At 48.2% G+C, this 24,217-nt stretch overlaps 12 protein-coding genes across 12 annotated transcripts; 5 read left to right on the top strand and 7 right to left on the bottom strand.

Moving 5' to 3' along the window:
- Window positions 1-28: 28 nt before the first annotated feature.
- FPOAC1_007919 (uncharacterized protein) lies at window positions 29-1,570 on the bottom strand (the record flags this gene model as incomplete). The annotated part of the gene is made up of 1 exon (XM_044852365.1): window positions 29-1,570. The coding sequence occupies one exon, from the start codon at window positions 1,568-1,570 to the stop codon at window positions 29-31; it is 1,542 nt and encodes a 513-aa protein (XP_044705035.1).
- Window positions 1,571-2,397: 827 nt separating this feature from the next.
- Window positions 2,398-3,312, bottom strand: FPOAC1_007920 (uncharacterized protein; the record flags this gene model as incomplete). Its single annotated transcript, XM_044852366.1, has 1 exon — window positions 2,398-3,312. The coding sequence occupies one exon, from the start codon at window positions 3,310-3,312 to the stop codon at window positions 2,398-2,400; it is 915 nt and encodes a 304-aa protein (XP_044705036.1).
- Window positions 3,313-4,035: 723 nt separating this feature from the next.
- GLD1_3 (mitochondrial glycerol dehydrogenase Gld1) lies at window positions 4,036-5,344 on the bottom strand (the record flags this gene model as incomplete). The annotated part of the gene is made up of 2 exons (XM_044852367.1): window positions 4,036-5,227; window positions 5,283-5,344. 2 exons carry the CDS (start codon window positions 5,342-5,344, stop codon window positions 4,036-4,038), a joined length of 1,254 nt encoding a protein of 417 aa, XP_044705037.1.
- Window positions 5,345-6,397: 1,053 nt separating this feature from the next.
- Window positions 6,398-7,591, bottom strand: FPOAC1_007922 (uncharacterized protein; the record flags this gene model as incomplete). Its single annotated transcript, XM_044852368.1, has 1 exon — window positions 6,398-7,591. One exon carries the CDS (start codon window positions 7,589-7,591, stop codon window positions 6,398-6,400), a length of 1,194 nt encoding a protein of 397 aa, XP_044705038.1.
- A 987-nt stretch (window positions 7,592-8,578) lies between these two features.
- Window positions 8,579-10,666, top strand: FPOAC1_007923 (uncharacterized protein; the record flags this gene model as incomplete). Its single annotated transcript, XM_044852369.1, has 1 exon — window positions 8,579-10,666. One exon carries the CDS (start codon window positions 8,579-8,581, stop codon window positions 10,664-10,666), a length of 2,088 nt encoding a protein of 695 aa, XP_044705039.1.
- A 177-nt stretch (window positions 10,667-10,843) lies between these two features.
- On the top strand, window positions 10,844-11,381 carry FPOAC1_007924 (uncharacterized protein; the record flags this gene model as incomplete). Its single annotated transcript, XM_044852370.1, has 2 exons — window positions 10,844-10,990; window positions 11,040-11,381. 2 exons carry the CDS (start codon window positions 10,844-10,846, stop codon window positions 11,379-11,381), a joined length of 489 nt encoding a protein of 162 aa, XP_044705040.1.
- A 2,002-nt stretch (window positions 11,382-13,383) lies between these two features.
- FPOAC1_007925 (uncharacterized protein) lies at window positions 13,384-14,675 on the top strand (the record flags this gene model as incomplete). The annotated part of the gene is made up of 3 exons (XM_044852371.1): window positions 13,384-13,425; window positions 13,553-14,217; window positions 14,324-14,675. 3 exons carry the CDS (start codon window positions 13,384-13,386, stop codon window positions 14,673-14,675), a joined length of 1,059 nt encoding a protein of 352 aa, XP_044705041.1.
- An 832-nt stretch (window positions 14,676-15,507) lies between these two features.
- Window positions 15,508-16,126, bottom strand: FPOAC1_007926 (uncharacterized protein; the record flags this gene model as incomplete). The annotated part of the gene is made up of 2 exons (XM_044852372.1): window positions 15,508-16,077; window positions 16,124-16,126. The coding sequence occupies 2 exons, from the start codon at window positions 16,124-16,126 to the stop codon at window positions 15,508-15,510; spliced, it is 573 nt and encodes a 190-aa protein (XP_044705042.1).
- A 528-nt stretch (window positions 16,127-16,654) lies between these two features.
- Window positions 16,655-18,097, top strand: FPOAC1_007927 (uncharacterized protein; the record flags this gene model as incomplete). The annotated part of the gene is made up of 3 exons (XM_044852373.1): window positions 16,655-16,850; window positions 16,900-17,113; window positions 17,158-18,097. The coding sequence occupies 3 exons, from the start codon at window positions 16,655-16,657 to the stop codon at window positions 18,095-18,097; spliced, it is 1,350 nt and encodes a 449-aa protein (XP_044705043.1).
- Window positions 18,098-18,299: 202 nt separating this feature from the next.
- On the bottom strand, window positions 18,300-19,072 carry PAM17 (TIM23 complex component; the record flags this gene model as incomplete). The annotated part of the gene is made up of 2 exons (XM_044852374.1): window positions 18,300-18,403; window positions 18,460-19,072. 2 exons carry the CDS (start codon window positions 19,070-19,072, stop codon window positions 18,300-18,302), a joined length of 717 nt encoding a protein of 238 aa, XP_044705044.1.
- A 715-nt stretch (window positions 19,073-19,787) lies between these two features.
- On the top strand, window positions 19,788-21,458 carry FPOAC1_007929 (uncharacterized protein; the record flags this gene model as incomplete). Its single annotated transcript, XM_044852375.1, has 1 exon — window positions 19,788-21,458. The coding sequence occupies one exon, from the start codon at window positions 19,788-19,790 to the stop codon at window positions 21,456-21,458; it is 1,671 nt and encodes a 556-aa protein (XP_044705045.1).
- Window positions 21,459-22,216: 758 nt separating this feature from the next.
- Window positions 22,217-23,930, bottom strand: FPOAC1_007930 (uncharacterized protein; the record flags this gene model as incomplete). Its single annotated transcript, XM_044852376.1, has 3 exons — window positions 22,217-23,599; window positions 23,649-23,801; window positions 23,865-23,930. 3 exons carry the CDS (start codon window positions 23,928-23,930, stop codon window positions 22,217-22,219), a joined length of 1,602 nt encoding a protein of 533 aa, XP_044705046.1.
- Window positions 23,931-24,217: the final 287 nt, after the last annotated feature.

Below are 24,217 nucleotides of genomic sequence, written 5' to 3' on the forward strand. Positions count from 1 at the left end.
ACATAAACATACATAAGAATATTCCAAATCATTTATCATTTCCTGATTCCCAGACCATAACAATCACACTGTCTTTAGTCTCTCCCTCCTCTTCACCCCATCTCTTCCTCAAAGCAGGTTCATTCAGGGCACCTCTCTTGACGTATGCCTGCCACACATCACCGTTGGGCGTCGTGACAGAATCCATCAACCTCCACACGTTGCGCCGTCCCGTCCAGAAAAGCATCTTTCGATCAGCCTTGTCCTCTTTGAGTTTCACAGGACCGATGAGAGATCGATGGGTACTTCCAGTGGTAGGGAGGGGCATGTCTGATAGGTGGATGCCATCGGGGTACTCTGTTATCGTATAGCCGTTGACGAGAACCCAATTGTCGCGGAAGCGGTACCGTTGGAGGAAACAAGCTTCGCCACAGACGTCAGTGACGAGATGTGCTTGGCTGGGTGTAAGGTGATGTCGTTCCTCGTAGTCGTGCAACGCCAATGGCCGGACGCCTGTCTCGTAACTATCCAAGTGTGAAGAGTACAGGTCGTTGTCCTTGGGAGAGTAAAAGCTTGGAAGGATACGCATCTTGGACTTGGTGTGTTTGGCCATGCAGTCCTGGAGAAGGTTATCCCAGAGCTGTGTGTTGGTAGGGTTGGATGGGACCTCGTTGAAACACGGTAGTTCTGGGATTCGCGATACAGCAGATTTTGTAAGAAAGACGGCTCCTCCACCGTAAGTAGTCATGTAGCCCTCTCCAATGGCCCAGTCTCCTCTCTCACTTGGTAAGCCGACGTAAAGCTCCTTCTCAGTTTTGTACGCAGAAAGGCGTTCCTGAAGATGAGCTAGATTGGGGAGAAAGATATCCTCATCCAGAATGCCGTACCACTGCTTCGTCTGTCCCTTCTGAGCGAGCGTAGCACTGTGCTTCTTGACCGTCTCAATCATGTTAAAGTATCTCTTTGCAGTAGACATCTGACCCTCAGAGTAAGTGACGTGAGCATCAATGCCAAAGGATGCAAGAACTTCAGTCAGTTTGCTGGCTTGCTGGGGGTGTCCCTGGTCAAGAACAAGCAAGAAACTTGCTCCATTGCCTTGCTTATTTCCACCCGTCATCCACCTTGCCCAATCCTTAGCAACAGCATGGTCGTCTCTAACAACTCGATCATAACTTGTCGAGACAGCGAACAAAAAGGCCGAGGCATCAACCTGCTTGGGCCGTGGTCCTCCAAGAACAGGAAGAGTGAGTTCCTGACGAGCTACTAGATTCCCCTTCTCAGGTTCCTTGGTATCGATAACTCGAGGTTGATTTGAATGAAAGTCTTTGTCGATTTCTGTGACTGATGTCCGTTCAGAGTCCAGCTCCGAGGTACGAACTCTCCACGCAGTCCATGAAGTCTGACTCGACAGACCAATCTTTTGCTTCAGCCGCTCCAAGTACTGCTCTTCCGGAACTGGTCCAGTAATGGCGATTTCAATTTCGTTATTTTCTCGAGGCCAGTTCAACTTGACCTGGAAAAAGAGAATGACCAGAACCACAACCAGGAGGAACTGGACCACTCTACGTGGTAAGGTTGGAGAAGAAATCATGGTGATGGATCGTTGCCGACGACGATCAAAATAGCAGTAAAAGAATGACTTGGGTGGGTATATAAATGAGCGTGGTGGGTTATAACAAAGACATGATCACGTAGTGTATAGACAGACAGACTTGAGTTTGGTAAGACGCAAAAACAAAAGGTCAAATCTGAGGCACAGCGAGAGATTTAAGTAAATTAACCTACGCTTGGATGATCAACTACTGTCACAATGCCCTTGTCTAGTGTAAATGGACGCAGTGGGGGTGTCGTCCTTAGGATCAAAGCAACATGAAGCTTTGTCGTGCTTTGTCGTCGAGGTATCAGAATTGGTGCTATCAAGTTCTGGGGTGTCAAAATTACATGACCAGAATCTCGATGAGAAATTGCACAAATTGACTCAGTAATTATGTGTCGTGTGCTTACTGTAGCCAACTTTTCTGATACTGCGAGGGGCACCCTAGAAGACAATCCCTGGTCGCACCACGTCAATAACGGTTAAAGAGGGGAACGCCAAGGCAAGCAATTAAACCGTGACATGCGCCTTCAGATGATCAGTGGGCAGCCCCGGGTCTCAGGTCACAAGCGAACAAGAAACAACAGTAGTCTGTATCAGAATTGCAGATCTGTTTACTTGAAGTGACTCCTATCCTTTCAATTCCCATTGCATTGACCGTCTCCATCTCGATGGACAGTGTTACAAGCGCTGCCGGCGGTAAGCCCATATGACGGAGTAAGGACTAGGATGTTGGGTAGTAATTTAATCTTGCTCAATAGTCCAAGCTAATGCAGGTACACCAAGTTCGATTTGTCGGTAATTTATCTGATAAGCGGCCCAGGCTAGGAAATGACCGCACCATACTGAAGATTCAGCCCTTGTAATTCGCCAGTTTTGGTTACTGGACCCTTCTCTTCCGTTTCTTCTTTAGGCGTAGTGTTTCGTGACTGAGTTTGATGCGGTGTGATAGGCTCCTTATCCAACGAAGTCTTCGACTTTGTTGGTGTTATGGAGTCTTTCGGTTCCTTCCCTTTTGTTGGTGTATTTGGTTGGTGCCTGCGCTGCCCTGGAGGTACGCCTTGACTTGGGATATAAGCCGCAGGCACATTCACCTCCACAGTTGTTTTGGCGCGTTGGAAGCGGTCATAGCATTCGGCGATAGCTTCATTGACAGACTTGTCAGCGTGCACCAAGCCGGTGATGAGGATTTCTCGAATATGGTCTTCAACTCGCTCGAATTCCGCCTTGTCGTATCGATATCGATCAGGCAAACCGCTGTGAGTAAATAGAGCCAACAAACCCGCAAGGACTGTATTCGACGCGCCAAGAACAGTAATGGGTGTGCCTTTCTCCAAACTCATGGGTCCAAGGGCAGTCAAAGCAGCACCGATGATCAGTTGAGAAATCAACAGAATCCAGCGGACATAAGCGGTGAAGTGATACGCGTAATGGCAGATTGTGCGACGATAGACGGTATCACGATAAAGGCCTGGCGGGAGACCCTTTGGAGGCCAAAATGAATTCGTTGGACTGACTGGCGCATCGTGTTCCTTGTCACGGATTCCTCCGACTCCATATGCAAAAAACTTCCATTCTGAATGCGATAGTGTTCGGTATTCAAAAGTTTCCATCGGTATCGGATACGGTTGCTTTGGGTCGTGGGCTCGGTCTTCGCAGTTGGAGTTGGGAGTTTGAGGTTGAGAGGAATCCAGGTACAGCAGCTCCATTGGGGTCCCAGGAGCGGGTAGTACCGACATGTTGAAGGCAAAGGTTTGAGGCGTCCGGATAACGGGTAGGTCTATCGAGGAGCGGACTGGTCGACAAAGTTGGAGGCGTCGGATCTATGGTAGTGCAGAAGAAAGGAATGCTGATAAACTTAGGAGATGGTCGAGGCTGAGGATTTCGAGATTGAAGGTATCACAAGGAAAAGTTGGAAGAGTTTGAAGGTTGAGAGGGTCAAGTTGTTGGATGTTCGACGGTAGGGAAGTCATGCTATTGCACTTTCTGATCCTCCCTCTTTCCTTGTGAAGAACCATCTAACACCACCGTAATCTTGCCCGGCCAACGAGAACAACGTGTGTTCGGCTTGTAACTTTAGCAAAATATAGGTAGTATTCATTAAATCTCGGCGCAGTGTTCGACAATAATCTTGGGCATGCTTGTAGAACAACATGTGTGTCACTTGTTCTGGTTTGCTTTTGGTCGATCAGACAGTTACAACGTCGTTGAGGGCAAAGACTACTCTTTCATCGCCTTAGTCCTGGGCATGATCCTGAAAAGAACCTCAAATATAATGATTTTCGCAATAAACAAATATGCCAATTCTATATTCATTTGAATGTGTACGTGTCCATCTCCATCCACGAAGCATGCCTAACTCATGCGCTGCAGTCGTCCCATGAACTAACCCAGAACTACCTGACCGATACAAACGCCACTCCGGTCCCGTGATGCGATTCCTAACCGCTAACAAAGTGTAATCAAGAATCCTGAATAAGAGTAGGAATATCATCCACCTGAGCCTCGCCGTTCAAAATGGCGTTGACGGCTGTGAACAGGGGATAGTCTGACTCGAGACCTCGAGCCTTGAGGAAACTGTTCACCTCTTCAGCAGTAGTCGTACCCTGAATCTTTTGACCGTTCAGCTCTTGCTTCTCGACTTCTTGAACGCTGATTCCCTTCTCGACAGCCATCTTGGCACATCGGAAGTTGCGGCCTCCAGAGCAGGATGTGATCAGATCAGCAACACCGGCAGATGACTCTGTAAAGGTGGCAGTGTGCACAGTCTCTCCGAAAAACTCCTTTCCAAACTTGACCATCTCCATGAGTCCAACTCGCATAATGGCAGCCTTGGCATTGTCACCCCAGCCTCGACCATCGACGAAACCAGCTGCCAGAGCAACAACGTTCTTCAACGCACCGCTCAGAGATACACCAGCGACGTCGGAAACCATCTGGACGTGGAAGTAAGGTCGGTGGAACAGCGTTCGGAAGCAGTGCTGGTCCAGAGGGGGGTACTCGGCAGGCATAGCGATCAACTTTGTCTTGGATGTTCGACCACGCACGTCCTTATGATGCGCTTCAGGGAGCTCACCAATTGTTGGGTTGGGGCTGCCGGATCGAGGTGTAGGAGCTCTGCTGTTGTCAAGAGCGGGAGGATCATAAGCGATGGTTGTCTCTGACCATTTCTCCTCAGCAATCTCCCGAGCTAGGTTAGCACCACTGAGGGCACCACAGTAGATACCTAGCCCATCACCAATCCACTCGCTGAACAAGCTAATGTCCGTGTCTGTAACGTTGACACCTTTGATACAGCTGATTCCTCGAGCAAAGGGGAGAATGTGTCCGTTGATCTGCTTGCAGACGTTTGCGATAAACTGGTGGGGCAGGTTGAAAACAAGGATGGTAGAGTCCTTGACGGCGTCGCGGATGTCGGGATTGGCGATGAGGTTTGTGGGAAGAGGAATTCCTGGTAGGTACTTGACGTTCTCGTGGTGCTTGTTGATAACCTCTGTGAGCTTCTGGGGCGCATCGCCGTTGGCTTCGTCATAGAGTTTGGATTCCTTGGGAATCGTTACGTCCTCCTCGTAGACCCACATCTGGACATCTTCCTCAAAGAGTTCTTTGTTTGAGCGGGTGTTTTCAGCGACGATCTTGGCAATTGTCGAGCCCCTATTGTGAACTGTTGGTCAATTGATTCGATAAGAGGTTGGTAATGTGCTCGTACCAGTTGCCGGATCCCACAATGGTCACCTTGTGCTTCTTTGAAGGAGCGCCCAAGCTCGCCATTTTGCCTGATGTTGCTAAAGAATAAGTACGTGTACAAGAGGGTATTCTGGATGTCTTTGACAAAACAAAAGAAGAGCGCACGATGAGTGAACGAAACATAAAATAAGGGGCGAGAGAAGAAAATATGTGCGAAAAGGCGGGAGCTGAAAGCTTTATGAGGGGTCAAACTAGAGCTGATGTCCGAAGGACTGGAGCAGCTTTCCAGGTTGTTGAACCCTGGAGCAAGCCACAATGACGCATGGCAGAAAGATATGAGTGACACCGCCTGCTTTGAAGGGTAAAGCGTCCCATCAAAACCCCATTGATATCCGTGATAATGGATCTGAAGCAATCTCGACTTTGTTTGCGCCGAGGGGTAGTTCTTCACATGCTTAGGAGCTCAATTGATATAGTGTGGTTGCAGCTCAATTCGAAATCATTCTTCTAGTCTCAGCTGTAGATATAAGGTATATAAACAACGTCTAATTGTGTACGTTACAACAAGGAGACAAATAATAACTTCAATTTCACCTTTAATCACATGCAATAACTTGTACTATTTCTTTTTAGTGGGATTTCACATGTCGAACAAAACTTCAACGAACAAGGATAGTACGGAACAAGGGGCGATAATGCATGCATCAGCAATCCAGGAACAGCATCCGTAGAACCCTGGCCCCATTGAAAGTCCGCGGGCCGACCCCGGTCGCGTGACGGCACATGTCAAGAGTAAAAGACGAGTCTAAATCAACTGATGAATATATTCAAGTTATCGCTGCCAAGATTCAATCTCCTTATATCACGATATTAATTGTTGCCGAGGATGTGTTGCATTGCTGGTTCCAAGCAGGCTAGAACACTCAACAACATGTAGCCGCTGACTGTTTACCCCAACCAACAGATCCCCTTCACCCGTGATAAGTACGATAAGTCAGCAAAATCAGATATTTAGTTTATTAAATCGTACAATTATTGAATCCAAATGGATAAGAAATATTGTGTATGGAACCTGTCCTGCGGTCTGACATAATACAAAACAATATCCTTGATCCATCTTGACTGCCATTATATCCTTCAAACGCCTCGGTTGCTTCTCAGCCCCTTCAGCAATGCTGCCTTTTCCTCGTCTGCGGAGGGATAAAGATCAAGCATACCGCCAGACAAGGAACGCACCCGAGTAGACAGTTTCCTGGTGTCCTTTTCTTCAGTTCTCTCACCATTCCCGAAAACAGGCTTGAAGAACTTGTCGTAAACCATCCAGGCCACATTAAACAACACAGTCATGGTCGCAGCAAGCCATCGAGGTACTTTTCCAGACTTGTCAGCGAGTACCTTGGACAATCCGATGATTGTGAGAAAGAAAATGCCACTGAAGAACAAGAACAAAAATGCGCCGATCTTCTGTCGCAAAGTTGTTATCGTGTAAGGCTGTAGCGAATGCAACCAGCGTTGGTATCCGTCAGGAAGTTCATGTTCCTTAGCACCATCCTTGATGAGCTTGAGGTAGCGCGCACTGGCTTGTGCGTAGTCAGGCTCACGCTGAGGTCCAACCAAGAACCGATACCACCACTTCTTCTTGCGAGGGTCATCTGGTAGATCCTTATCGGGAATCTGAGGCGCAAAGAGCGTTCTTGACAAGAAGGGTTTGGGAATGTCCGGGAATGGCTTCTCAGGGATCGACACCTTTGGTGGTAAGGGAATGCAAGGCACGACGATTTCCTTGTAACCCGCACCACCACCTTCAGTGCGGATGATGGTACCGTAATCTTCCTCTGTCACTTCATATACCACGCCAATAAGACCTTCATCCCATTTCATTGACTCCGAACTAGGTGGCTGTGGGGGGTCGAAAGGTGGAATCGGCACCTTTGGGGGCAGCTTTGGCTTCTCGGGAAGCTTTCGGTAGTCGACATTTGCGAAACATGGTTCTCGATAGGGGATTCCAGGTAGATTGAACTTGAGCTCCAAAGTCGGCACTGAAACATTCACTTGCGAAAGCGGACGGATTCCACGCACGCCCAGGAACGTCTCAGCGGCAAGGTTGGATCCATAAGCGAGGTAGAGGTAGGTCTTTGGAGTTGGATGATCGCGATCAGCAACGTAATCTTCAGCAGATTGCGCTAGACGTTCGGCCGAGGTGTAGGGGATTGAATCAATTGATGGGTACTTCTTCGGTTCGGGCCGCTGCGTGAGAGTGCTGAGTTTGCGTAATACGACAGCGAGTCGAGATTTGTTAACAGCTTCATCGGTGGCCATGGGGTTGGACATGGCGCCTTGGTGAGACGCAGCTGTCAGCTTACAGCGGGTGTATATGCGATACACAGATGTCGCTAGGTCGCGTTCCAGTCAAAAGTCCGAAAATAGAACTTGAAGGCGAGCGCTAGATGAACAACAACGAACCAGAGATCAACTCATGAGATTCGTTAACTTATAGATGAAATAGTCTGCATGATGGAGGCGGGTCATAGATTCAAGTGGAGCGGAGATGGAATCTATCCCGTCCACTGCTGAATAATGCCACGCGCGTGTAGTGGCATGGGTACTGTTGGCTCGTCCGAGAGTCCGCAGCAAAGTCCGCTATTACCATCCGGGCCGTCGGGATTCGCACAATGCGATGTACCGACTGCATGATTTGATGATAAAGCATCTTTTTGCCAGTGGATCAATTATCGAGTTCGATTTGGATGTAAGATGATGCCGAATCTTTTTCTCTAAATTGTAACATTGCAGCAGGACATGGCTGGTAATTGCTCTTTCAGTTCATTAAATGGTACTGGTCACTTCAACCCCGAGAACACTCAGCTAGATTGGTGTTTAAACGTCTAAGTGGTTTGCAAAATATCGTTAGGAATCTGAATCTCACTCATGTCCGTTTTAGTTGAATAATAGTAATGGTGCTATTCTTGGATGTAATAATTATTCCATTACCTTAGTAGGTATTGTGTAGGTTGACAGTAGACCTTGGGCGTGGGAGCTCCTTCCCATTCGTTGCACCTGCCCTATGCCTCAGGGTGATTGATGTCTTGCCAAATCTTCAACTTTAAACCACGGAGTTTCTTCGTCATTTATCCGGCCATTCACTCCTTCATGGCCAAACTCTCATGATTTGTTATTGTTTTTTTCAGATACTACTCACCTACGATAGCTGATGTCCAACAATAACCAATCCTGGAACTGTAAGTCACAAGGGTCGACTTGAGTGAATGACTTCAATACCAGCGCAACTACTGACACTCTAGCAGAGTTCATGCCGTCATGCCGAAAACGCGAAGGGGTGTGGTGCCTAATCAGCATGTAAGACCTCAGTCACAGAGGAGTCAGATTCGCCAACTCGACACTACCCCGACAAGTCGGCACTTGCAGTCTCCCCAAGTGGACAATAACCCCGTACCTCCCAGCGCTCAGCAGCCAGAATCAGCCAATGAATATGACGGCGACGTTGAGGATGACGATTTTGCCGAATTGTCTAAACAAATATTTTCCGCGGGCGCTTCAACTCGTCGAAGCACACCTATTGATTCGCCCTACGACGACACTTCCAGCCAGAAATCGGGTTCGGGGAAGCTTCCTAGTACCCAGCCCTTGCAATCTCAACTCATTTCAGAGCATCTAGCCAACACTGGGCGGCCTCTGGTTGACTTCTCAGAGACAGCAACTACTGCCCGGCGAAGTTCGCCTTATCCACAGACCACACTGTCTCAAGCAGCGAGTGATATGCGCGTGGAGTTGCCTGAGTACAACACTGTCCCCGAACTACCAAGCACTATCCCCGACTCATACAATATTCCCATGGACCACTTACCGGCAGACGAGCTATATGATGCTACTCCAGTACCAGAGGACCGAGAGGAAGCCGTTGCAGAGGAAAAGCGACATACTGCGAAGCTCAAGTCATCACAGAAATCTGGCGAGAAAGGCAAGGCTACAGACTCTTCAAAAAAGGTCAAAGCCTCCATTAAAATTTTGCAAGACGAAGTTGGATCTGTCAAGGAAGAGCCGTCTTCTTTTCCACCTGAACCAACAGTTATGAGGCGCCAAAATCCAGCAAGGAATGCCAAACAAGTGCAGCAATCTCCTGAGCCAGATGCTGGGTCAGCTGAGGCAAAGACAAGTGCAACACGCCGCGGGAAACAGAAACCCAAACCACCGTATAGATTTAATTCAAAAAATCAGATCATAGAGCCTCCGCCGGCTCAAGCGAAACCTGTACGCACATCCATGGTGGACAACATGATACAAGCTCATGCTGCTTCCATCTCCCCTGATAAGAGCGCAAAGAAACCTACCCCCAAGTCGAGAAAGAAGGCCTCGCCCAGGACTTCTCAAAAAAAGACAGCAAAAACGTCTCCAAAAACTACTTCGAAGACTTCTCCAAAGATTGCTTCAAATATCACTCCAAAAGCCGCCCAAAAATCTCCAGTGGTTACTCAAAGAATCACACGCCAGTCGGCCTTGAAAGGTCAATCTAATCAGCAAAGCCCAGATAAAGCCGACGAAGGGAACAGCGGCGTTTCTTCAACTGCTCCTCCAGTGGAACCAACGTCAAAGCCACCTACAGTGAACCAGAGAACGACAAGAACGACAAAAGAGGAGCCGGCACCTGTGCCACCCTCGAAAGGTCAAGAGAGAACGAACTATGGCAACGACACTCAAGGATCTACTGATGATCCCATCATACTTTCGAGTGGTCGTAATAGTTCTTCACTGTCCGACGATGAATTTATTCCACCTACCGACCCAACTGAATTTTCACCAGAAGAGACGACCCGTCCAGTTACCGTCCCCCGAGTCGAGATACAATCGCTTGTTGACTCGCGTGAGCCGTTAGATGTTGCTCGAAACCAGCAGGAACAGATCGTTGCTGCAAGATCAGAAATCCCCAAGCCTGTGCACCCTGCCCGTCGGACCGAGAGACAAGTCACTGCACAAAAGAAGACCATATCTGTCAGAGCGGACCCAAAAGACCCTGTCGAAGTTGGTTTTGGGAGAGCCAACCGAGAGCAGCCGATTAGGATTGGCCCAGGAGAGGTTCTGTCGGCACGGGATGCCAATGCCCTTGCCCAACGCCATGCCTCCAAAGTGAATATTCTGAAGAGGCCCCCATCTACAAGAGATCCAGTCGTTGATACTTCTGTACCACCTCGCAAGGTCATGAAGCGATCGCGAAGCTTCAGCGTTAGCCAGGTCAGTAGCCCGCTGCCGGTTGAAACGGCTGCGGTTCAGTTACCTGAGGGAACAAGTTCCAGCGACAGAGATGACGATGAAAACCCAACAGTATCACACAGTAACAAGCAGGCGCCAGTATTTAGGAGATCGCAGCGCTTAAAGGGTCATGCGGATTAGGTATCCCCATATCATCAGCACAAAGGACTACAGAAAGATTATCTGTCAAGTCTGGCAGCTGCAGATTCGAGACCGAAGACCGGAGTTGCTAAAGAGAAGCTGCAGCAGGAAAGAGTCGGTGACAGACGTCGGCGAAGTGGAGTCAGTGCAAGTAATCAAGATCTGCACGCTCAGATCATGGCCTCGCTCCAAGTGCGAGATGAACCGCCCCCTGAAGTTCACGACGAGAGAAATGATAGCTCTGAACAAGAAGAGCTCGCTGGATCAACACGCCCCAAGGGTCCGAGCGACGAGGTGGAAAAGAAACTCCATGGGCTTGTCAAGGTACGATTCGTAATTGTTTTTGTAAACGCAGTACTGACATTCTGCCCAGACTCTTGTTGGTCATCTCCAAACCAAGGAAGCAACTATCTATCGAGGGGCGGACGCCTATCGCAAGAACGGGATTGATTCTGTGGAAAAGATCGAGCGGCGATACACAAACGAAAGGCAGCAGCTTAAAGAAACATGGAAGAAAGATGAGGAGCGGTTTGTCCGTGGCTCACGATCAATCACAGCGACCCTGGACAAGCGTGGTAAATCTCGGCAAGAGGCTGGGCACAAATTAGAAGAGACACTAGCAAGACGCCGCCATCTGTTTGAAAGGGCAACAACAAGTTTACGTGCTCTTCATGGACGATTGACCAAGCATCGAGATGAAGAGAATGAGGATTGAGATTAAGATTATCTAGTGTAGGGTATTTTTGAGATGTCAGACAACATGGAGCTAGCTGTGGGTATTATAATGGAGCAAGGAAAATCAGGGTTCAGACAGGGATGCGAACAGATTGGTTGATGGGTCAAGATTTACATCTGTTGATCTGGCAGATCGGTCGATAAGAGTTCCATGTAACAACACCAATTGACAACAGTTTATTGAGAAGTGATGACAATATGCGTCCACCTGTCAATGCTGGGTAAGTTGTGAAGCGATCTTAATGATTCAGATGATATCTGGGAGAGATGGAACAATTCAAGGTTTGAGATCGGTGACGGCAAACTTGTGGGGGTGACGGATGAATGGGGATTTTACCATATTCGTTAAGGCTAGACTGGATAAGGGAAGCATCATTGGAGTGAAGTTGATGGTGGGAGACATGCGGATACTGACTGAAGTGAGATAGAGTATCGATGCGATAACTATGAGATAGTTGAGAATAAGCATCCGAGTATGCTTATCGGTTACATGTCAGTTTAGCAGAGATAATCATAGCGATATGGTCCGCCGATTATTCCTTCAACCGTGGCTGGTGATGTCGTACATACAGGAGAATGGCATGCGGGCGGAGTTCACGATGACGCCGATGGTGTGGGTGACGTAGCTAACTCTGTGGCGCGGACGGTGTCATTCCCAAGTCCGAACGCATCATATAAGAGTCAAGACCTTGCTGAAGCTTTTTTACAATAAAAATACTTACATTGATTAATATTCGGATTCACAATTTCGCATTCATCGAATGATCTCTGACCGCCTGGCCATTTTACTTTTTACCCGATTTCGCATTAGACTTCGAGGGATACCCATATCAACTTTTTACCAACGCTCACACAAAGAGAGAGAGACAGACAGACCCTGGACAAGACTTCTTTTTTTACTTTCTTTTTTGTTACAGCTTTGAAACCTTGAGTGGCATGATGGGCTCGGACGAAGCGGGTCATATTTCAACGCAAGGGCATGGGCACGGGTAAGTGTTTTGAACGAACTGTTTCGTTTTATTGTTTTGGTTTCATCTGTTTCTGTTTGTTTGAGAAGGATTGTCTTTTTTTCTGTTTCGTTGAGCGATTGGTAGACACAAAGTATTGTCGTCATATGACTCTTTTGCATGCCTGTCATCAGTACTATGTACCAAAGTCTAGGTCATCGACGAAATTAGCAAATCACTTTAGGCCATCATCTCGGGCCATGGATCTTTTTTGTTACTGTCGCTTACAAGTCGGGGGCCTCCAGGGCATTGCGCTAGCGCTCAGTGCCGTTCTGCCCCGCATTCAGGCTTGGCTTCGCTTCTATGCACGGGCTGAGCCTCCCGCGAGTCCCAAGTGGACGCGCGGGCAAACGAGACGCAGACGCAGAACAGACAGAAGCAAAGCATGCACTGCCCTCGCTCCAGTTTTTTTTTCTTCCTCACTCTTCACTTTTTTTTACTTCCCCCCAACCGTTTCCCTTGAGATCATAAACTGCGGTTCACCACCTTTGAACTCAACTCAACTCTATTGAAGAGTTTATTGTGTATGAAATTCCACTTCTGCGCTGTCTCTATTGTTGACCCCGCCATTCTCTTTACGCACCCCCTCCCGCGTTAATCACTTACACTGCCACTGCCACCGCTCTCTCAGTGACTTTTACACCCGTCGCAAATCACTTTACTACTTCCCGCTGAACCTCTTTCCCTCTCTTTTACTTTATTCTTTCACAAACCAAATAATTGCAACTTTCGCTGTAACAACATCTTTCAATCAATCCAAGAATCTAACATCTTTGCCTCAGTCGCTTGCACGGTTTACTCACTTTTCGGAGTCGCCGATCACGACCAGGCAGCTCAAGCTCGGCTGATACAGACCCAACCACAAATTCCGACTACGAGGCGACGCCTGCAGACTCGACTTTATCAACAGAAATAACACCTCGTTCTTCTACTTCGTCAACTTCATCAACATCCTCTACGAACACCAAAAACAGGATGCCGTTTCGTCAGAGGATGGCCCGCCACTTTGGCGATTCGGTATGTGCTACCCCCCGCATTATGCGCACATGCCTGCCATTAATGCACCATCGTCAAGATGCGCGTTAATCGGTTATGCATGGAATGCGACTTTCTAGTGGCGTTGACGCTAACGTCCACGCAATAGCTCGCTCCTGAGAAGCCCTATCTCAGCTACTACGATGTCTTGTTGACAGCCGAAGACATCAAGGCTCTCAAGCATGACTGGTTAACCGACAACAACATCGCTTTCTGGGAGGAGTATCTTGAGCGCGAAACTCTTCCCAAGTATCCACAAGCTCGTATCGTTCTGCTCCGCCCCAGCATGACATTTCTTCTCATGAAGGAACCGGATACTCGATCAATCCAATCCGCTCTTCCCGATTTCTCCAAGGTCACGCATATCTTTCTACCCATCAACGATAATCGTAATGTGAGCGTCGCTGAGGGCGGTAGCCATTGGTCACTGCTTCTCGTCTCGACTCTTGATGGTGTAGCCTTTCACTACGACTCGCTCGGTGGTTCCAACTACTCCGAAGCCAATGTCGCTACGCGCAAGCTTGCCAACATACTCGGCCGACCCCTCCGATTTATCAACCTTGAGGACTGTCCTCAGCAGGAAAATGGCAGCGACTGCGGTGTTTTTGTCTGCCTCTTGATGCGACATCTCCTCGTCAAGCGCCTTCTGTGCGCTAATGCCCGCGAGAAGGTATCGATGAGTATGGGTGGAAAGATGGTTGACAGCTATGGCGGACGCAAAGAAATGATGCGAATAATCGAAAATCTCCGTAAGGAAGGAGAGCGAAGGCGATCGTGAGTGTTTCTGCTACCTGCATGACATTACCTGCAAGACATCTAACATCAATAGACGAAGCGCTAGTCCATTTTCGAACAAGACACCACCGCGGATCGAATAGAGAACGGACTGCTACGGCTCTTGCGAACAATTCGAGGACCTCGTGAGAGAACTACTAGGAGAAAAGAAGGCTGCAACTCGTGCCATGACTGCTCCGGTCAAGGCTGCTCCGGTCAAGACGACCCCTGTCAAGACGGCTCCTGTCAAGCGAACTTTGCCCCCTTGGACTGGAATGAGAGACTTTGGTCGCCCCAAAAATTGGCAATCTCGATCGGCTCCATCTACACTTGGCGGTCGAATCACCAAAGAGCCCCAGGATTCGAGCCCTTCCACGCCTATCAAAATCCGAAGCAAGCGATCTTCCTACCCCACAACAGCTTCACCTCAAACTTGCAAGGTCATCCAAACACACTGATGCTGTTCTACAACTGTAATGAAATTCACGAAGGCTGCTATGCGTTCACGGTCGATTACTTTATTTTTCTGTTCTGATTTCCCACTCGAACTTTTGTCTTGTGCGAGAATTTGCTTTTGCTACACGGTGTTGGTGGCAGCGAAGAGTAGCTCTCGTATAAGCGATGGAGGAGTAGTGCGCGCGTTCATGATGTTTTATTGTTGGCTTTCATCATCTTTATCCCCAGATATCAAGTAATGCAAGGGGTTTGCGGGTTAGCGACTGAGGCGTTGGTTAGGATACGGGAAAAGATACAGTATTGAGTGCTGAGCATAGCCTATGAATAATAAGATATTCTGTCAACACATCTGCACAAGAGACGAAACTAGTAGGCTAACTTGTGCTGCTGAAGCTATACTTTGTAAGCTATCCACGTTCAGTCTCAAGGTTGGAAGCCATTTCTGCTACCCACTAGCTTGTGAAGAACAATTATTTGTTTTTTATGATCTCTTAAGCTTTCGCCCAGGCCTTCTCAATTTCCTCAAGGTTTTCAACAAAGGTTAATCTGTCCGCGCAGACCAACCAATCAACAAATCTTCATATCTAAGGTTCTCTCAAGACTAGGTTTTCCCAAAAAAAAAAAAGGCGTGACTCATACGGCAGTGAAGAACAATTATGATACTCTGATTCAACATGTCCAATTGAATGAATGTAAATTAATTTGAAACCCAAAGTCAGAGGTCCAACTCCTGAACGCCCGGTAGATTCTATGCAGTGATGTACTTCTGCGACTGTTGACTAACGAGTTCCGAATCACAATGCTTTTGGTATCTTAATCTCTGTTACGTCTGGTTCAGTTCTTTCCAGCAAAAGCAGGGTTCTGTTCCATCGTTGAAGAGATGTATCCTCTCAATGCCGCCCATCGATTCGCAGTAGCCGCAGGAGCAGTCTTCTTCTCCTCGTCCATATTCTCGTCTTGTGGCACAGCCTTTGCCTCGTCCTGCGCCGTCAATCTTGCCATACTAACTCCAAACCTCTCCATCTCACCCTTGACGACCTTTTCCTTCTTTTTCAACGCACCCTTCTTGCTCTTCAAACTCTTGTGACGAATCTTGCCTTGCTGCTCTGCATCAGCCTCCTCCAGTTCGGGAAGCGCATCAGCTAGACTGTCGAGAGTGGTGGCGAGTTTCTTGGAGGGACGGCGACGCTTGGTGGATTTTGAGATGCGCGCTGATTGAATTCGGGATACGAAGGAGGAGTGCTTGATGAGGCGCTTGTCGCGCTTGCTGGAGAGGAAGGAATCTGTCACGGCGGCATCGTCTCGGAAGACTTTTTGGGGCGCTTGGGGGTGGATTTGGCCTGTTACGCGCTGGTGGCGGAGGGTTCGAGCAGAGGGCTTTTTGAGACCTGGTGGTAGAGGGGCCTGAGGATATTAGTTGGTGTTTCTATTATAAGGAGGAGGCTTTTACCATTTTGGATTGTGGTTGGAGGATGTGAGAAGTGAGTACTAAGTGAATTGGGGATTGACAAGGTTGATGGAGAATTGATGGAAACATTTTCGGTGAGTGCTTCACCGAGGTGATAGTGGGGTACACCGAGACGGATGCAATGGAGCAGAAAGGTTGACCTTGAAATGTTGGGCTACAAAAATAAATGGTCTAAAGACCAAACGATGAGCTGCAGAAGCTGGTCTACTAATTTAGTCTCGCATGATTTTGGCGGCCAGCATTTCTGGTACCCTGATGGAGGGGCATTTTGTTGCTTAAAGGACATGCATGTAGATTGAAGTACTAGATAAATCGGTAGCTAAATAATATTAGTAGACTGTTGACAAGATAGACTCTCAGTTGTATAACTAATAAAATACTTATTTCTAGCATCATTTATTCGCTGTTCTATGATAATGAAAGTGACCATCATCATAGTGGGGTCAATCATGTCTTTCCGCGATGTCTCAACTTTCAACTTACATCTACCTTCATGACACTGTCATACTGACCATGGAGACTATTGATAAACTCCGAAGCGAAATCGAAAAGCGGGAAGCTGAGCTCGCAGATCTACGCACCCAACTGGCAGCCGCAGAATCTGCAGCTCGCGAAACTGAAACACAAGAGTCATGGAAATGGCCTCTCAACAACCACGAGTATGAGCGCTATAGCAGACAAATGATTGTCCCTAATTTCGGGCTACAAGGTAATTCTTCACACCACTAGTAATGAGCTATAACACTGACGATTTTCAGGGCAACTACGCTTGCGAAATGCCAGGGTACTGCTTGTTGGTGCTGGAGGTTTAGGATGCCCTGCTGCGGCGTACCTAGCTGGTTCAGGCATCGGAACGATTGGTCTTGTCGACGGTGATGAAGTCGAGGTTTCCAATTTGCATCGCCAAGTTGCGCATTCGACCGGACGTGTGGGCATGAGCAAGGTTCAGAGCGCAATTACCTATCTTAAAGAGTAAGATGCCCTTTCAGTGGGAGGATAATCGACTAATGATCAAGGCTCAACCCGACGATAAATTATCAAGCGTACAACACTCATCTTACACCTCAAAATGCTCAGGATATCGTGTCTGAATATGATCTCGTACTGGACTGTACAGATCATCCTACGTCTCGCTATCTCATCTCAGATATTTGCGTTCTTCTATCAAAGCCTCTCGTCTCGGCGTCTGCATTCCAAACCTCTGGTCAACTAATCATTCTCAACAACCCTCCTGGCAAGGGCCCTTGTTATCGCTGCGTCTTTCCTACCCCGCCGCCGCCGGATACTGTGGTAGGATGTGGTGAGGGTGGCATCGTTGGGCCTATCGTCGGTACGATGGGTGTTTTACAAGCTCTTGAAGCAATCAAGTTGATTTCGAGAGGCGATCTTGAGATTCATGGAGAGGCCAAGACACCCATGCTGTTGCTCTTCACTGGAACCGCAGACACGCCGTTCCGATCTGTGAGGATGAGAGGGAAGAGAAAGACCTGTTTGGCTTGTGGTGATGAGAATGGATTGACACTGGAAGAGCTCAAGACATCAATGGATTATGTCCAGTTTTGCGGTGTCAAACAACCAGTTCAATTGTTAACCCCCAACGAGCGCGTAACGGCAAAAGAATATGAGACAATATCAAAGTCAGGGGATGAGAGCTTGTTGGTTGATGTCCGAGAAAAGGAACATTTCGATCTCTGCAACATCTCGGGTTCCATCAATATCCCAATTAGTCGCTTCATGAGCGCTCGAGGTGAAGCCACACCCGAAGGCTGGCCTAGCGATCTGCCACCATCTACACCTATATATCTGGTATGCAGAGTTGGAAACGACTCACAGATTGCCGCACAGAAACTCAAGACTCTAGGCATCGGAAACAACGGGGAGCGGTTCATTGGTGATATTTCTGGTGGAATCAAGTCATGGAAAGACACTGTCGATCCTACTGTACCTTTTATATAAGCACCTTGAACGAAAATAACAAAATAATAGCACAATAAAGAAAAGGGGATAATATTGGATAAGGGATTTTAATGATACACATACAACGCCCGCGTTAAACCGGGCAACAGTTGGGGCCATTTGTACCCCCCAGCAGAGCCATTACATCCATCATTTTGCCAGTCAACAAGACCTGTAAGTTTGAAATGCGATTTTGTTTTGACTACACAAAGTTGGCAGTCTTCTTTTTGTTAAATGCCTTTTGGTCTTTTAGCCATTGGCGGTATCCAGCTACACTTGAAATCTTTTCGCCGTAGAAATCAGGGACTGGATGACGTTAGTTTTCGACTGTTGAAAGAAAATTAGCCGGGGAAAAAACTTACCAGGGTTGCTGGCGCTCGAGTTGGTGGGGTCAACTCGGTTCTTCTTGATGCGCTCAAAAAAGATGGCTTCCTTCTGGGTCATTTGCTTCTTCCATTGACGGTTGAGGAGGTAAAAAACTTGATTTCCCATACTAGGACCGCTCAACCATCCGAGTCCTGAAAACGCGAGCGTCATAAGTCCCAGCGTCATGAACGGATCGAGAGGGATCTGAGAAATAATCGGCTCCGCACTGCCCGTCGAGAGGAAAATGGCTCCTGCGCTGCCGGCAAACATTCCATTGGTGATGGAGAACAGAATTTGGTATCGTCGGCGCTTGACTCGCAGCTTGAAGAAGCTGTCCCAGTCCAGAGCAGGGAGGCCAGGCGCAGGCTGTTGGGCTGTTGGTGGTGTGCTCTGGACAGGTTGTTCCGGCTGAGCCTTGTCAGAGACGGCGCGAGAAAAAGACTTGTTGATCGAAATTGCGGGCGTGAAGCATTGCTGTCGGAATGGCGAGCGCGAGAGGCATGATGCGGGACGAGCGGCAGAGATGGTTGAGAAGGAAGCTTTCGGAGATGATCGCACGAGACCTGTCGCAGGCATGCGCAAGACGAAAGTCTTGAGCGGGGAAGCCATGCTGAAGAAGTTTGTTAAAGTCAATTGAAAAGAAAAGACGAAATTTAATTAATTGACGATGGAGTGGAGATTGAAGAATGTCGTTGTGCCGTCGGCAATTTTTGGTGTGACGTGGGGATACTGAAGCTTGGGTAGAGCTGTGTTCGTGATCTCATGGCCGATGGAAAAGTTTGGCGCTTGATTAGACGCCGCTAAGCGCAGCCGCTTTATCAGGTTAGTCGAAATAGGTATAGCCCCGCCTACCCCCTAAAAAGGCCAGACTATATAGCATTGTTAGATAAAATATTATAAAAGCTATATAGCTATCTAAAAACTTATTACAGTGAGTCTTTAATTAGTTATACTATTAACCCCTTCTTTAGTATTTTAAAAATAAAAGAATATCTTTTCTTTGTATTTTTATTTCTTTATTATTTTTTTCTGCATTCTTTGAGATGCTCTTTATTATCAAAGGCCTTTGTTGAGACCCTTGTTGGCTTAGTCATTGTTTAATACCATTTTAGAGTTGCAACTCGCCGGCTCCCAACCTCTAGAAATACGCCGCGTCGAATTGGAAGCTCTATTAAACATCAGAAACGGTCGACAGATTGCCATTTCATACGAATCTTTTTTCCATAATTTTAAATGTCCAAGACGCCCTGTTCCGCACTGGCGATCACTTCCTACACGATATACAGCAACTGGCGTCGCGGGTCACAAGACTCGCGAAGACGCGATGGAGTCGATACAACAACAGCTTGAGTCTGCGAGCCCTAAAAAGCGAAAACCACACGAACAGAGACAATCGCGAGTAGCTGTACATGTCCCAGCGAGACGAAGAGATTATATACCCGGGACGGGACCAGCACTGCAGCCCATAAGCTTGCTCCCACCACAAGACTCAACAGCTTATATCCTCGAGAGAATTATACTGCCCTCGCCCGGTCTAGCTGCAGATGGACACCCTCTACCGAGACGAATGACATATATCGTCGCGTGGCATGATCTTCCTGCGGCGCAACTGCTAGTTCCTGCCATGGACATTCTGGAATACGTCTCCCCGCGGGCGTTGGAAGAGTGGGAATTCGCAAACACCGAGGAACAGATGGAACAGGAGACCGAGAAGGAAGAGACCCAAACTGGCGATGCGCCTAAACCCAGAAGACGCGGAAGACCGCCTAAACACAGCAAGATAGAAACTGCTGTTGTTGCGGTACCGGATGATGACGACAATGCTGTACAGAGAGGAGCTATGACGATAGCTACACCAACGAAGAACAGACTAAAAGACTTTGAGGGATTATCGGATGAAGATGCGACTCCAGCGGTGCAATTGCAGTGGGAAACAACTGGAGAGTCAGCTAGCACTGACGATCAAGGTGTATATGGCGGAGATTCGGATGGCTTTGGGAGTACACGCGCTGGTGTGCAAACTGATCAGCTGCGCGATTCTGGATCTCAGTATCAAGAATCGAAACAGAATCACCCTCCTGTTATACAAATTGACTCTTCCTCGTCCTCGGCGTCCTCATCTCGTCAAAGTACGCCGAAAGTAAAGGCTATCAAGTCAACGTCCAAGGAGAAAGGAAAAGCAGACAAACCTAAGAAGAAAACAGCGACAAATGGTGTTTTGAACGGTTTCCAGGCCACAGAGTCAACTTCGGAATCAGTTTGGTCGCCACAAGAGACAGTTACGTACTCAAATTCAGGCGTTGAGACACCTGATCCTGAACCAAGCGCTGTCACAGCAAGGCTTGTTGAGGAAGCTGCCTCAATGCAGAAGAAGAAATCCTCGAAAAAGTCGAAATCTGAAAAGCAATCCAAGTCGGAGTCGAGGGCACCAAAAGCCTCACAGCCACCTCCTCAGCAGGATCCCTCGCATAGTACAGAGCAACCTGAAGAACCGGATGAATTGGATGAGCTGGAGGAGCCAGACTGGGAAGTCAAGCGTATCGAAGGCATGGAAATGTACGAAGCCGAAGGAGGAGATCTTGTGCGCTACTTCAAAGTTCGCTGGGAGGGAGACTGGCCCCCAGACCAGAATCCAACCTGGGAGCCTGAAAGTAATCTCCCGAATGAACTTGTCCGAAGGTATCTCAAGAACCGCAAGAGGAAACGCCCTGAAGCAGGGAAACGCACTGGAGGCGAGAAACCACAAAAGCCTGCTGCGGCTACACAACCCCCTGTAGCGCCCTCATATAAGTCTAGGAAGTCTATGAAGCAGACGACGTTATCATGGGGTATTCCAGCGAAGCAATTCAAGAGCGTTACCGAGGCTTTTGAAGGGCTCGAGGAGGACGAGCTTACCATGCCACAGTACAATGAAGCACCAATTCAAGAGCAAGAGGAAGATGAAGATGATCTTTTCATCGTCGAAGAACCGCCTACCAAGAAGAGTCGGGTCTAGACGTGGGTTGGAAATGGGTTAGATCGCACATGATTACATAGGAAGAAAAAAGTGCTTGGTTTTTGGAGTTTGGGCAGGTCAAGGCCGTTTATCGGGGGATGCTTTTTGCATTAGCGAGGCGCTAAGTCGTTGTTTAACAAACATTCACATTCACAGCGTACATAGCATTAGAGATACCCATTATTAACAAAGAAGCTTGTTGCTATCTGAATGAATTACTACCCCATCTGATGCATTTGTGAATCTGAAGATGTGTGTCCGATGGTGTGATATTTCTCTTTCGAGATGTCGTGAATCTAGTGTCGTAATACCTGGTCTTGCATGTGTCTGAAAAGCAATCGATGGACCGGTAGAAAGAGTCGAAAAGCTGAAAGCAGAAGAATAGGAGAAAGGGGGGATAAGACCAATGGTCTACGGAAGCATATCCGTTTCAATTAGTGTATGTGCTGAAAAAGGGTGAGAGTCGAGTGTCTAGGCGAATGTATCGCATGATCTGGATGAAATAGAGACGTGAAGACGGTATCGAGTCAATTGACTCTTCCAAGGTCTTTGTCGTTGCCAATTGGGTATGATCGAAAAGGGGGCGTGTCGTAATTACAAGATGGTATCGAGTGCAACACTCTTCCAATGTCTTTGCCATTGCCAGTTGTAGGGGTGTAATAGATAGAGGGGAACGTGCCGAGTTCTCAAGACGGTATCGAGTCTGTGGAAGATTCTTCCAATGTCTTTGTCGTGATGATGGGGGTGAGGTGGTCATCTTAGTCGCTAGTGTTGACTACCTTGCGGATGAGTTCCGGCTTGGCATAAGACAATATGAACTGCGGCACAGTGGCCTGCTCCAACATCTCCCCTGCGTACCAGTACGGCCGGCCGGAAAGCTCATTGCTTACTCGGCGCTCGGCGGCAACCAGGGCATAGGCATAGTAGCCACGCAAATCAATGCCTTGAGTTTTGGAAAACTCATCCCAAAAATCTCGCCATGCCGGATCCATGATGTAATAGGCTTTGAGACGGTCGAGTTCGGGGGGGTGGACGGGAAAGTAGTAAGGGTAGGAGCCCGGGACGATACTCCAGTTGGAGTAAATACTGTCTCCAATCAAGATGTATTGGGTATCGTATGTACTCATTCGGCTGGTGATCTGTTTGTGTGTGACACGTCGTAGGGTTTTTTCGCCATCTCCCCAAATAATAACACCGTCTTCTTGGTGACGTGGGTGACGTGGGTGAAGTGGTGATTGGAGCTTGGGGGCTGATCGACGCAGGGGCTTTCCGAGTTGTGTAGATTGGGTCTGGTTGAATGGCTGTCGGTTCCATGCTTGTTCGATATGGTCATGAGGCACGTGTGAGATTATGTTGCCTTGTTCGATTTCAATTTCGGACACGTCTCTTTCAGACGTGGTCCACTGCAGTGAAATCATTTCGAGAAATGGGCGATACGGAGGGAAATATCCATTAAGAAGGCTGTAGCAACAACGTGTTGCTTCGAATATGTTGGTAAATTCCACTGTTAGGTGCTGTTCGGCGGGATCGTCAGGATCGTCAAGAGTCGAGATCCAGGCGTCGACGATATGTCGAACGCCGAAGTCCTTGAACAGTGCCCAGATAGCAATAATCGGAAAGTCTTTGAAACGAATACAACGGCCAGCTAATCCGTTCGCGTCGGTGGGTATGCCCAATCTTGTGGGATGGATGTCGGTGATTCGGTTGGAGGGTGTGAGTATATGTGTGGCGTGGATTTGATGATCCAGCCCCTGAATGTCCTGGAACCAGATCTCAGCGGTTGAGACAAAGTGGACATAACGATTTGCGCTGTGAGGGAGCTCGAACTCTACGACAGCACTTAGCTGCCCAGGCACCGTATCTGCGCGGAGATCACGGCTGACGAAGATATTAAGGACACCGCGACGGCCAGCGACACCTCTAGCCACCTGGGTGACCGTAGTCGACCCCGGTAGGCCAGTCAGAAGCACTCGACGAGACGATGCGGCACACTGAATTGGATCGAAGCGGCCGAGGCCGATGTGATGCTGGTCTCCTTGAGTCATGCCGATAAAGTCTTGTGGGAGGCTAACTCCCAATGTGGTCTTTGGCTTTTTCTTTTTTTCTGTGTAGGAGCGAAGCTCCCCCGGAGAAGTCGTAGCCTTTTTATAGATCAGTAATGTGGGGAGAGATAGGACGAAAAGCACTTACCAGGGAGTTGGGGCGACGAGCCAGGATGAATTTGAGGCAAAAGAGCCTCGCCTCTGAATCACTGATGACCTGGTCGTGGTCCCTTAAGAGACCATTGAACCCGGCCACCTCCTCCTGACTCGCCCCTTGATTCCCTAGCTCATCGAACCGCCGCTAAGATGTGTATCAGAAGAATGTTTAAAGCCTGGCTACTTAATATAGAATTATTTAACTTACGAGGAGCTCCGCTCTCCATTCAAGCAGGCTCTTGATGTACCGTTCCCTTCCGGTGATCTCTTCCATTGTTAAGTCTCTAAGATGTTAGTAAGTTGTAATAATGGTATTAGGAGAGGGGGTGGTTATCAGATAAACACTCAATTCTGCATGCCAAGAAGGGTCGGGAGGGCGTGATGTGTACAAAATGGTATCAGTTCTCGATGGAACTTTTCACCGTCAACGGGAGATGGCGTGTTGGCGAGAAGGATGGGGGGCACCCGGCGTGTTCTTATGAGGGAAGGGATCATGAATAGGAAAGGGAATGGGAATGGGGCAGAGAGCGAGGGATGGGATCGAGGACTACTTACTTTTTG

Source organism: Fusarium poae, chromosome 3, assembly GCF_019609905.1.
Source record: "Fusarium poae strain DAOMC 252244 chromosome 3, whole genome shotgun sequence".
Classification (NCBI taxonomy): domain Eukaryota; kingdom Fungi; phylum Ascomycota; class Sordariomycetes; order Hypocreales; family Nectriaceae; genus Fusarium; species Fusarium poae.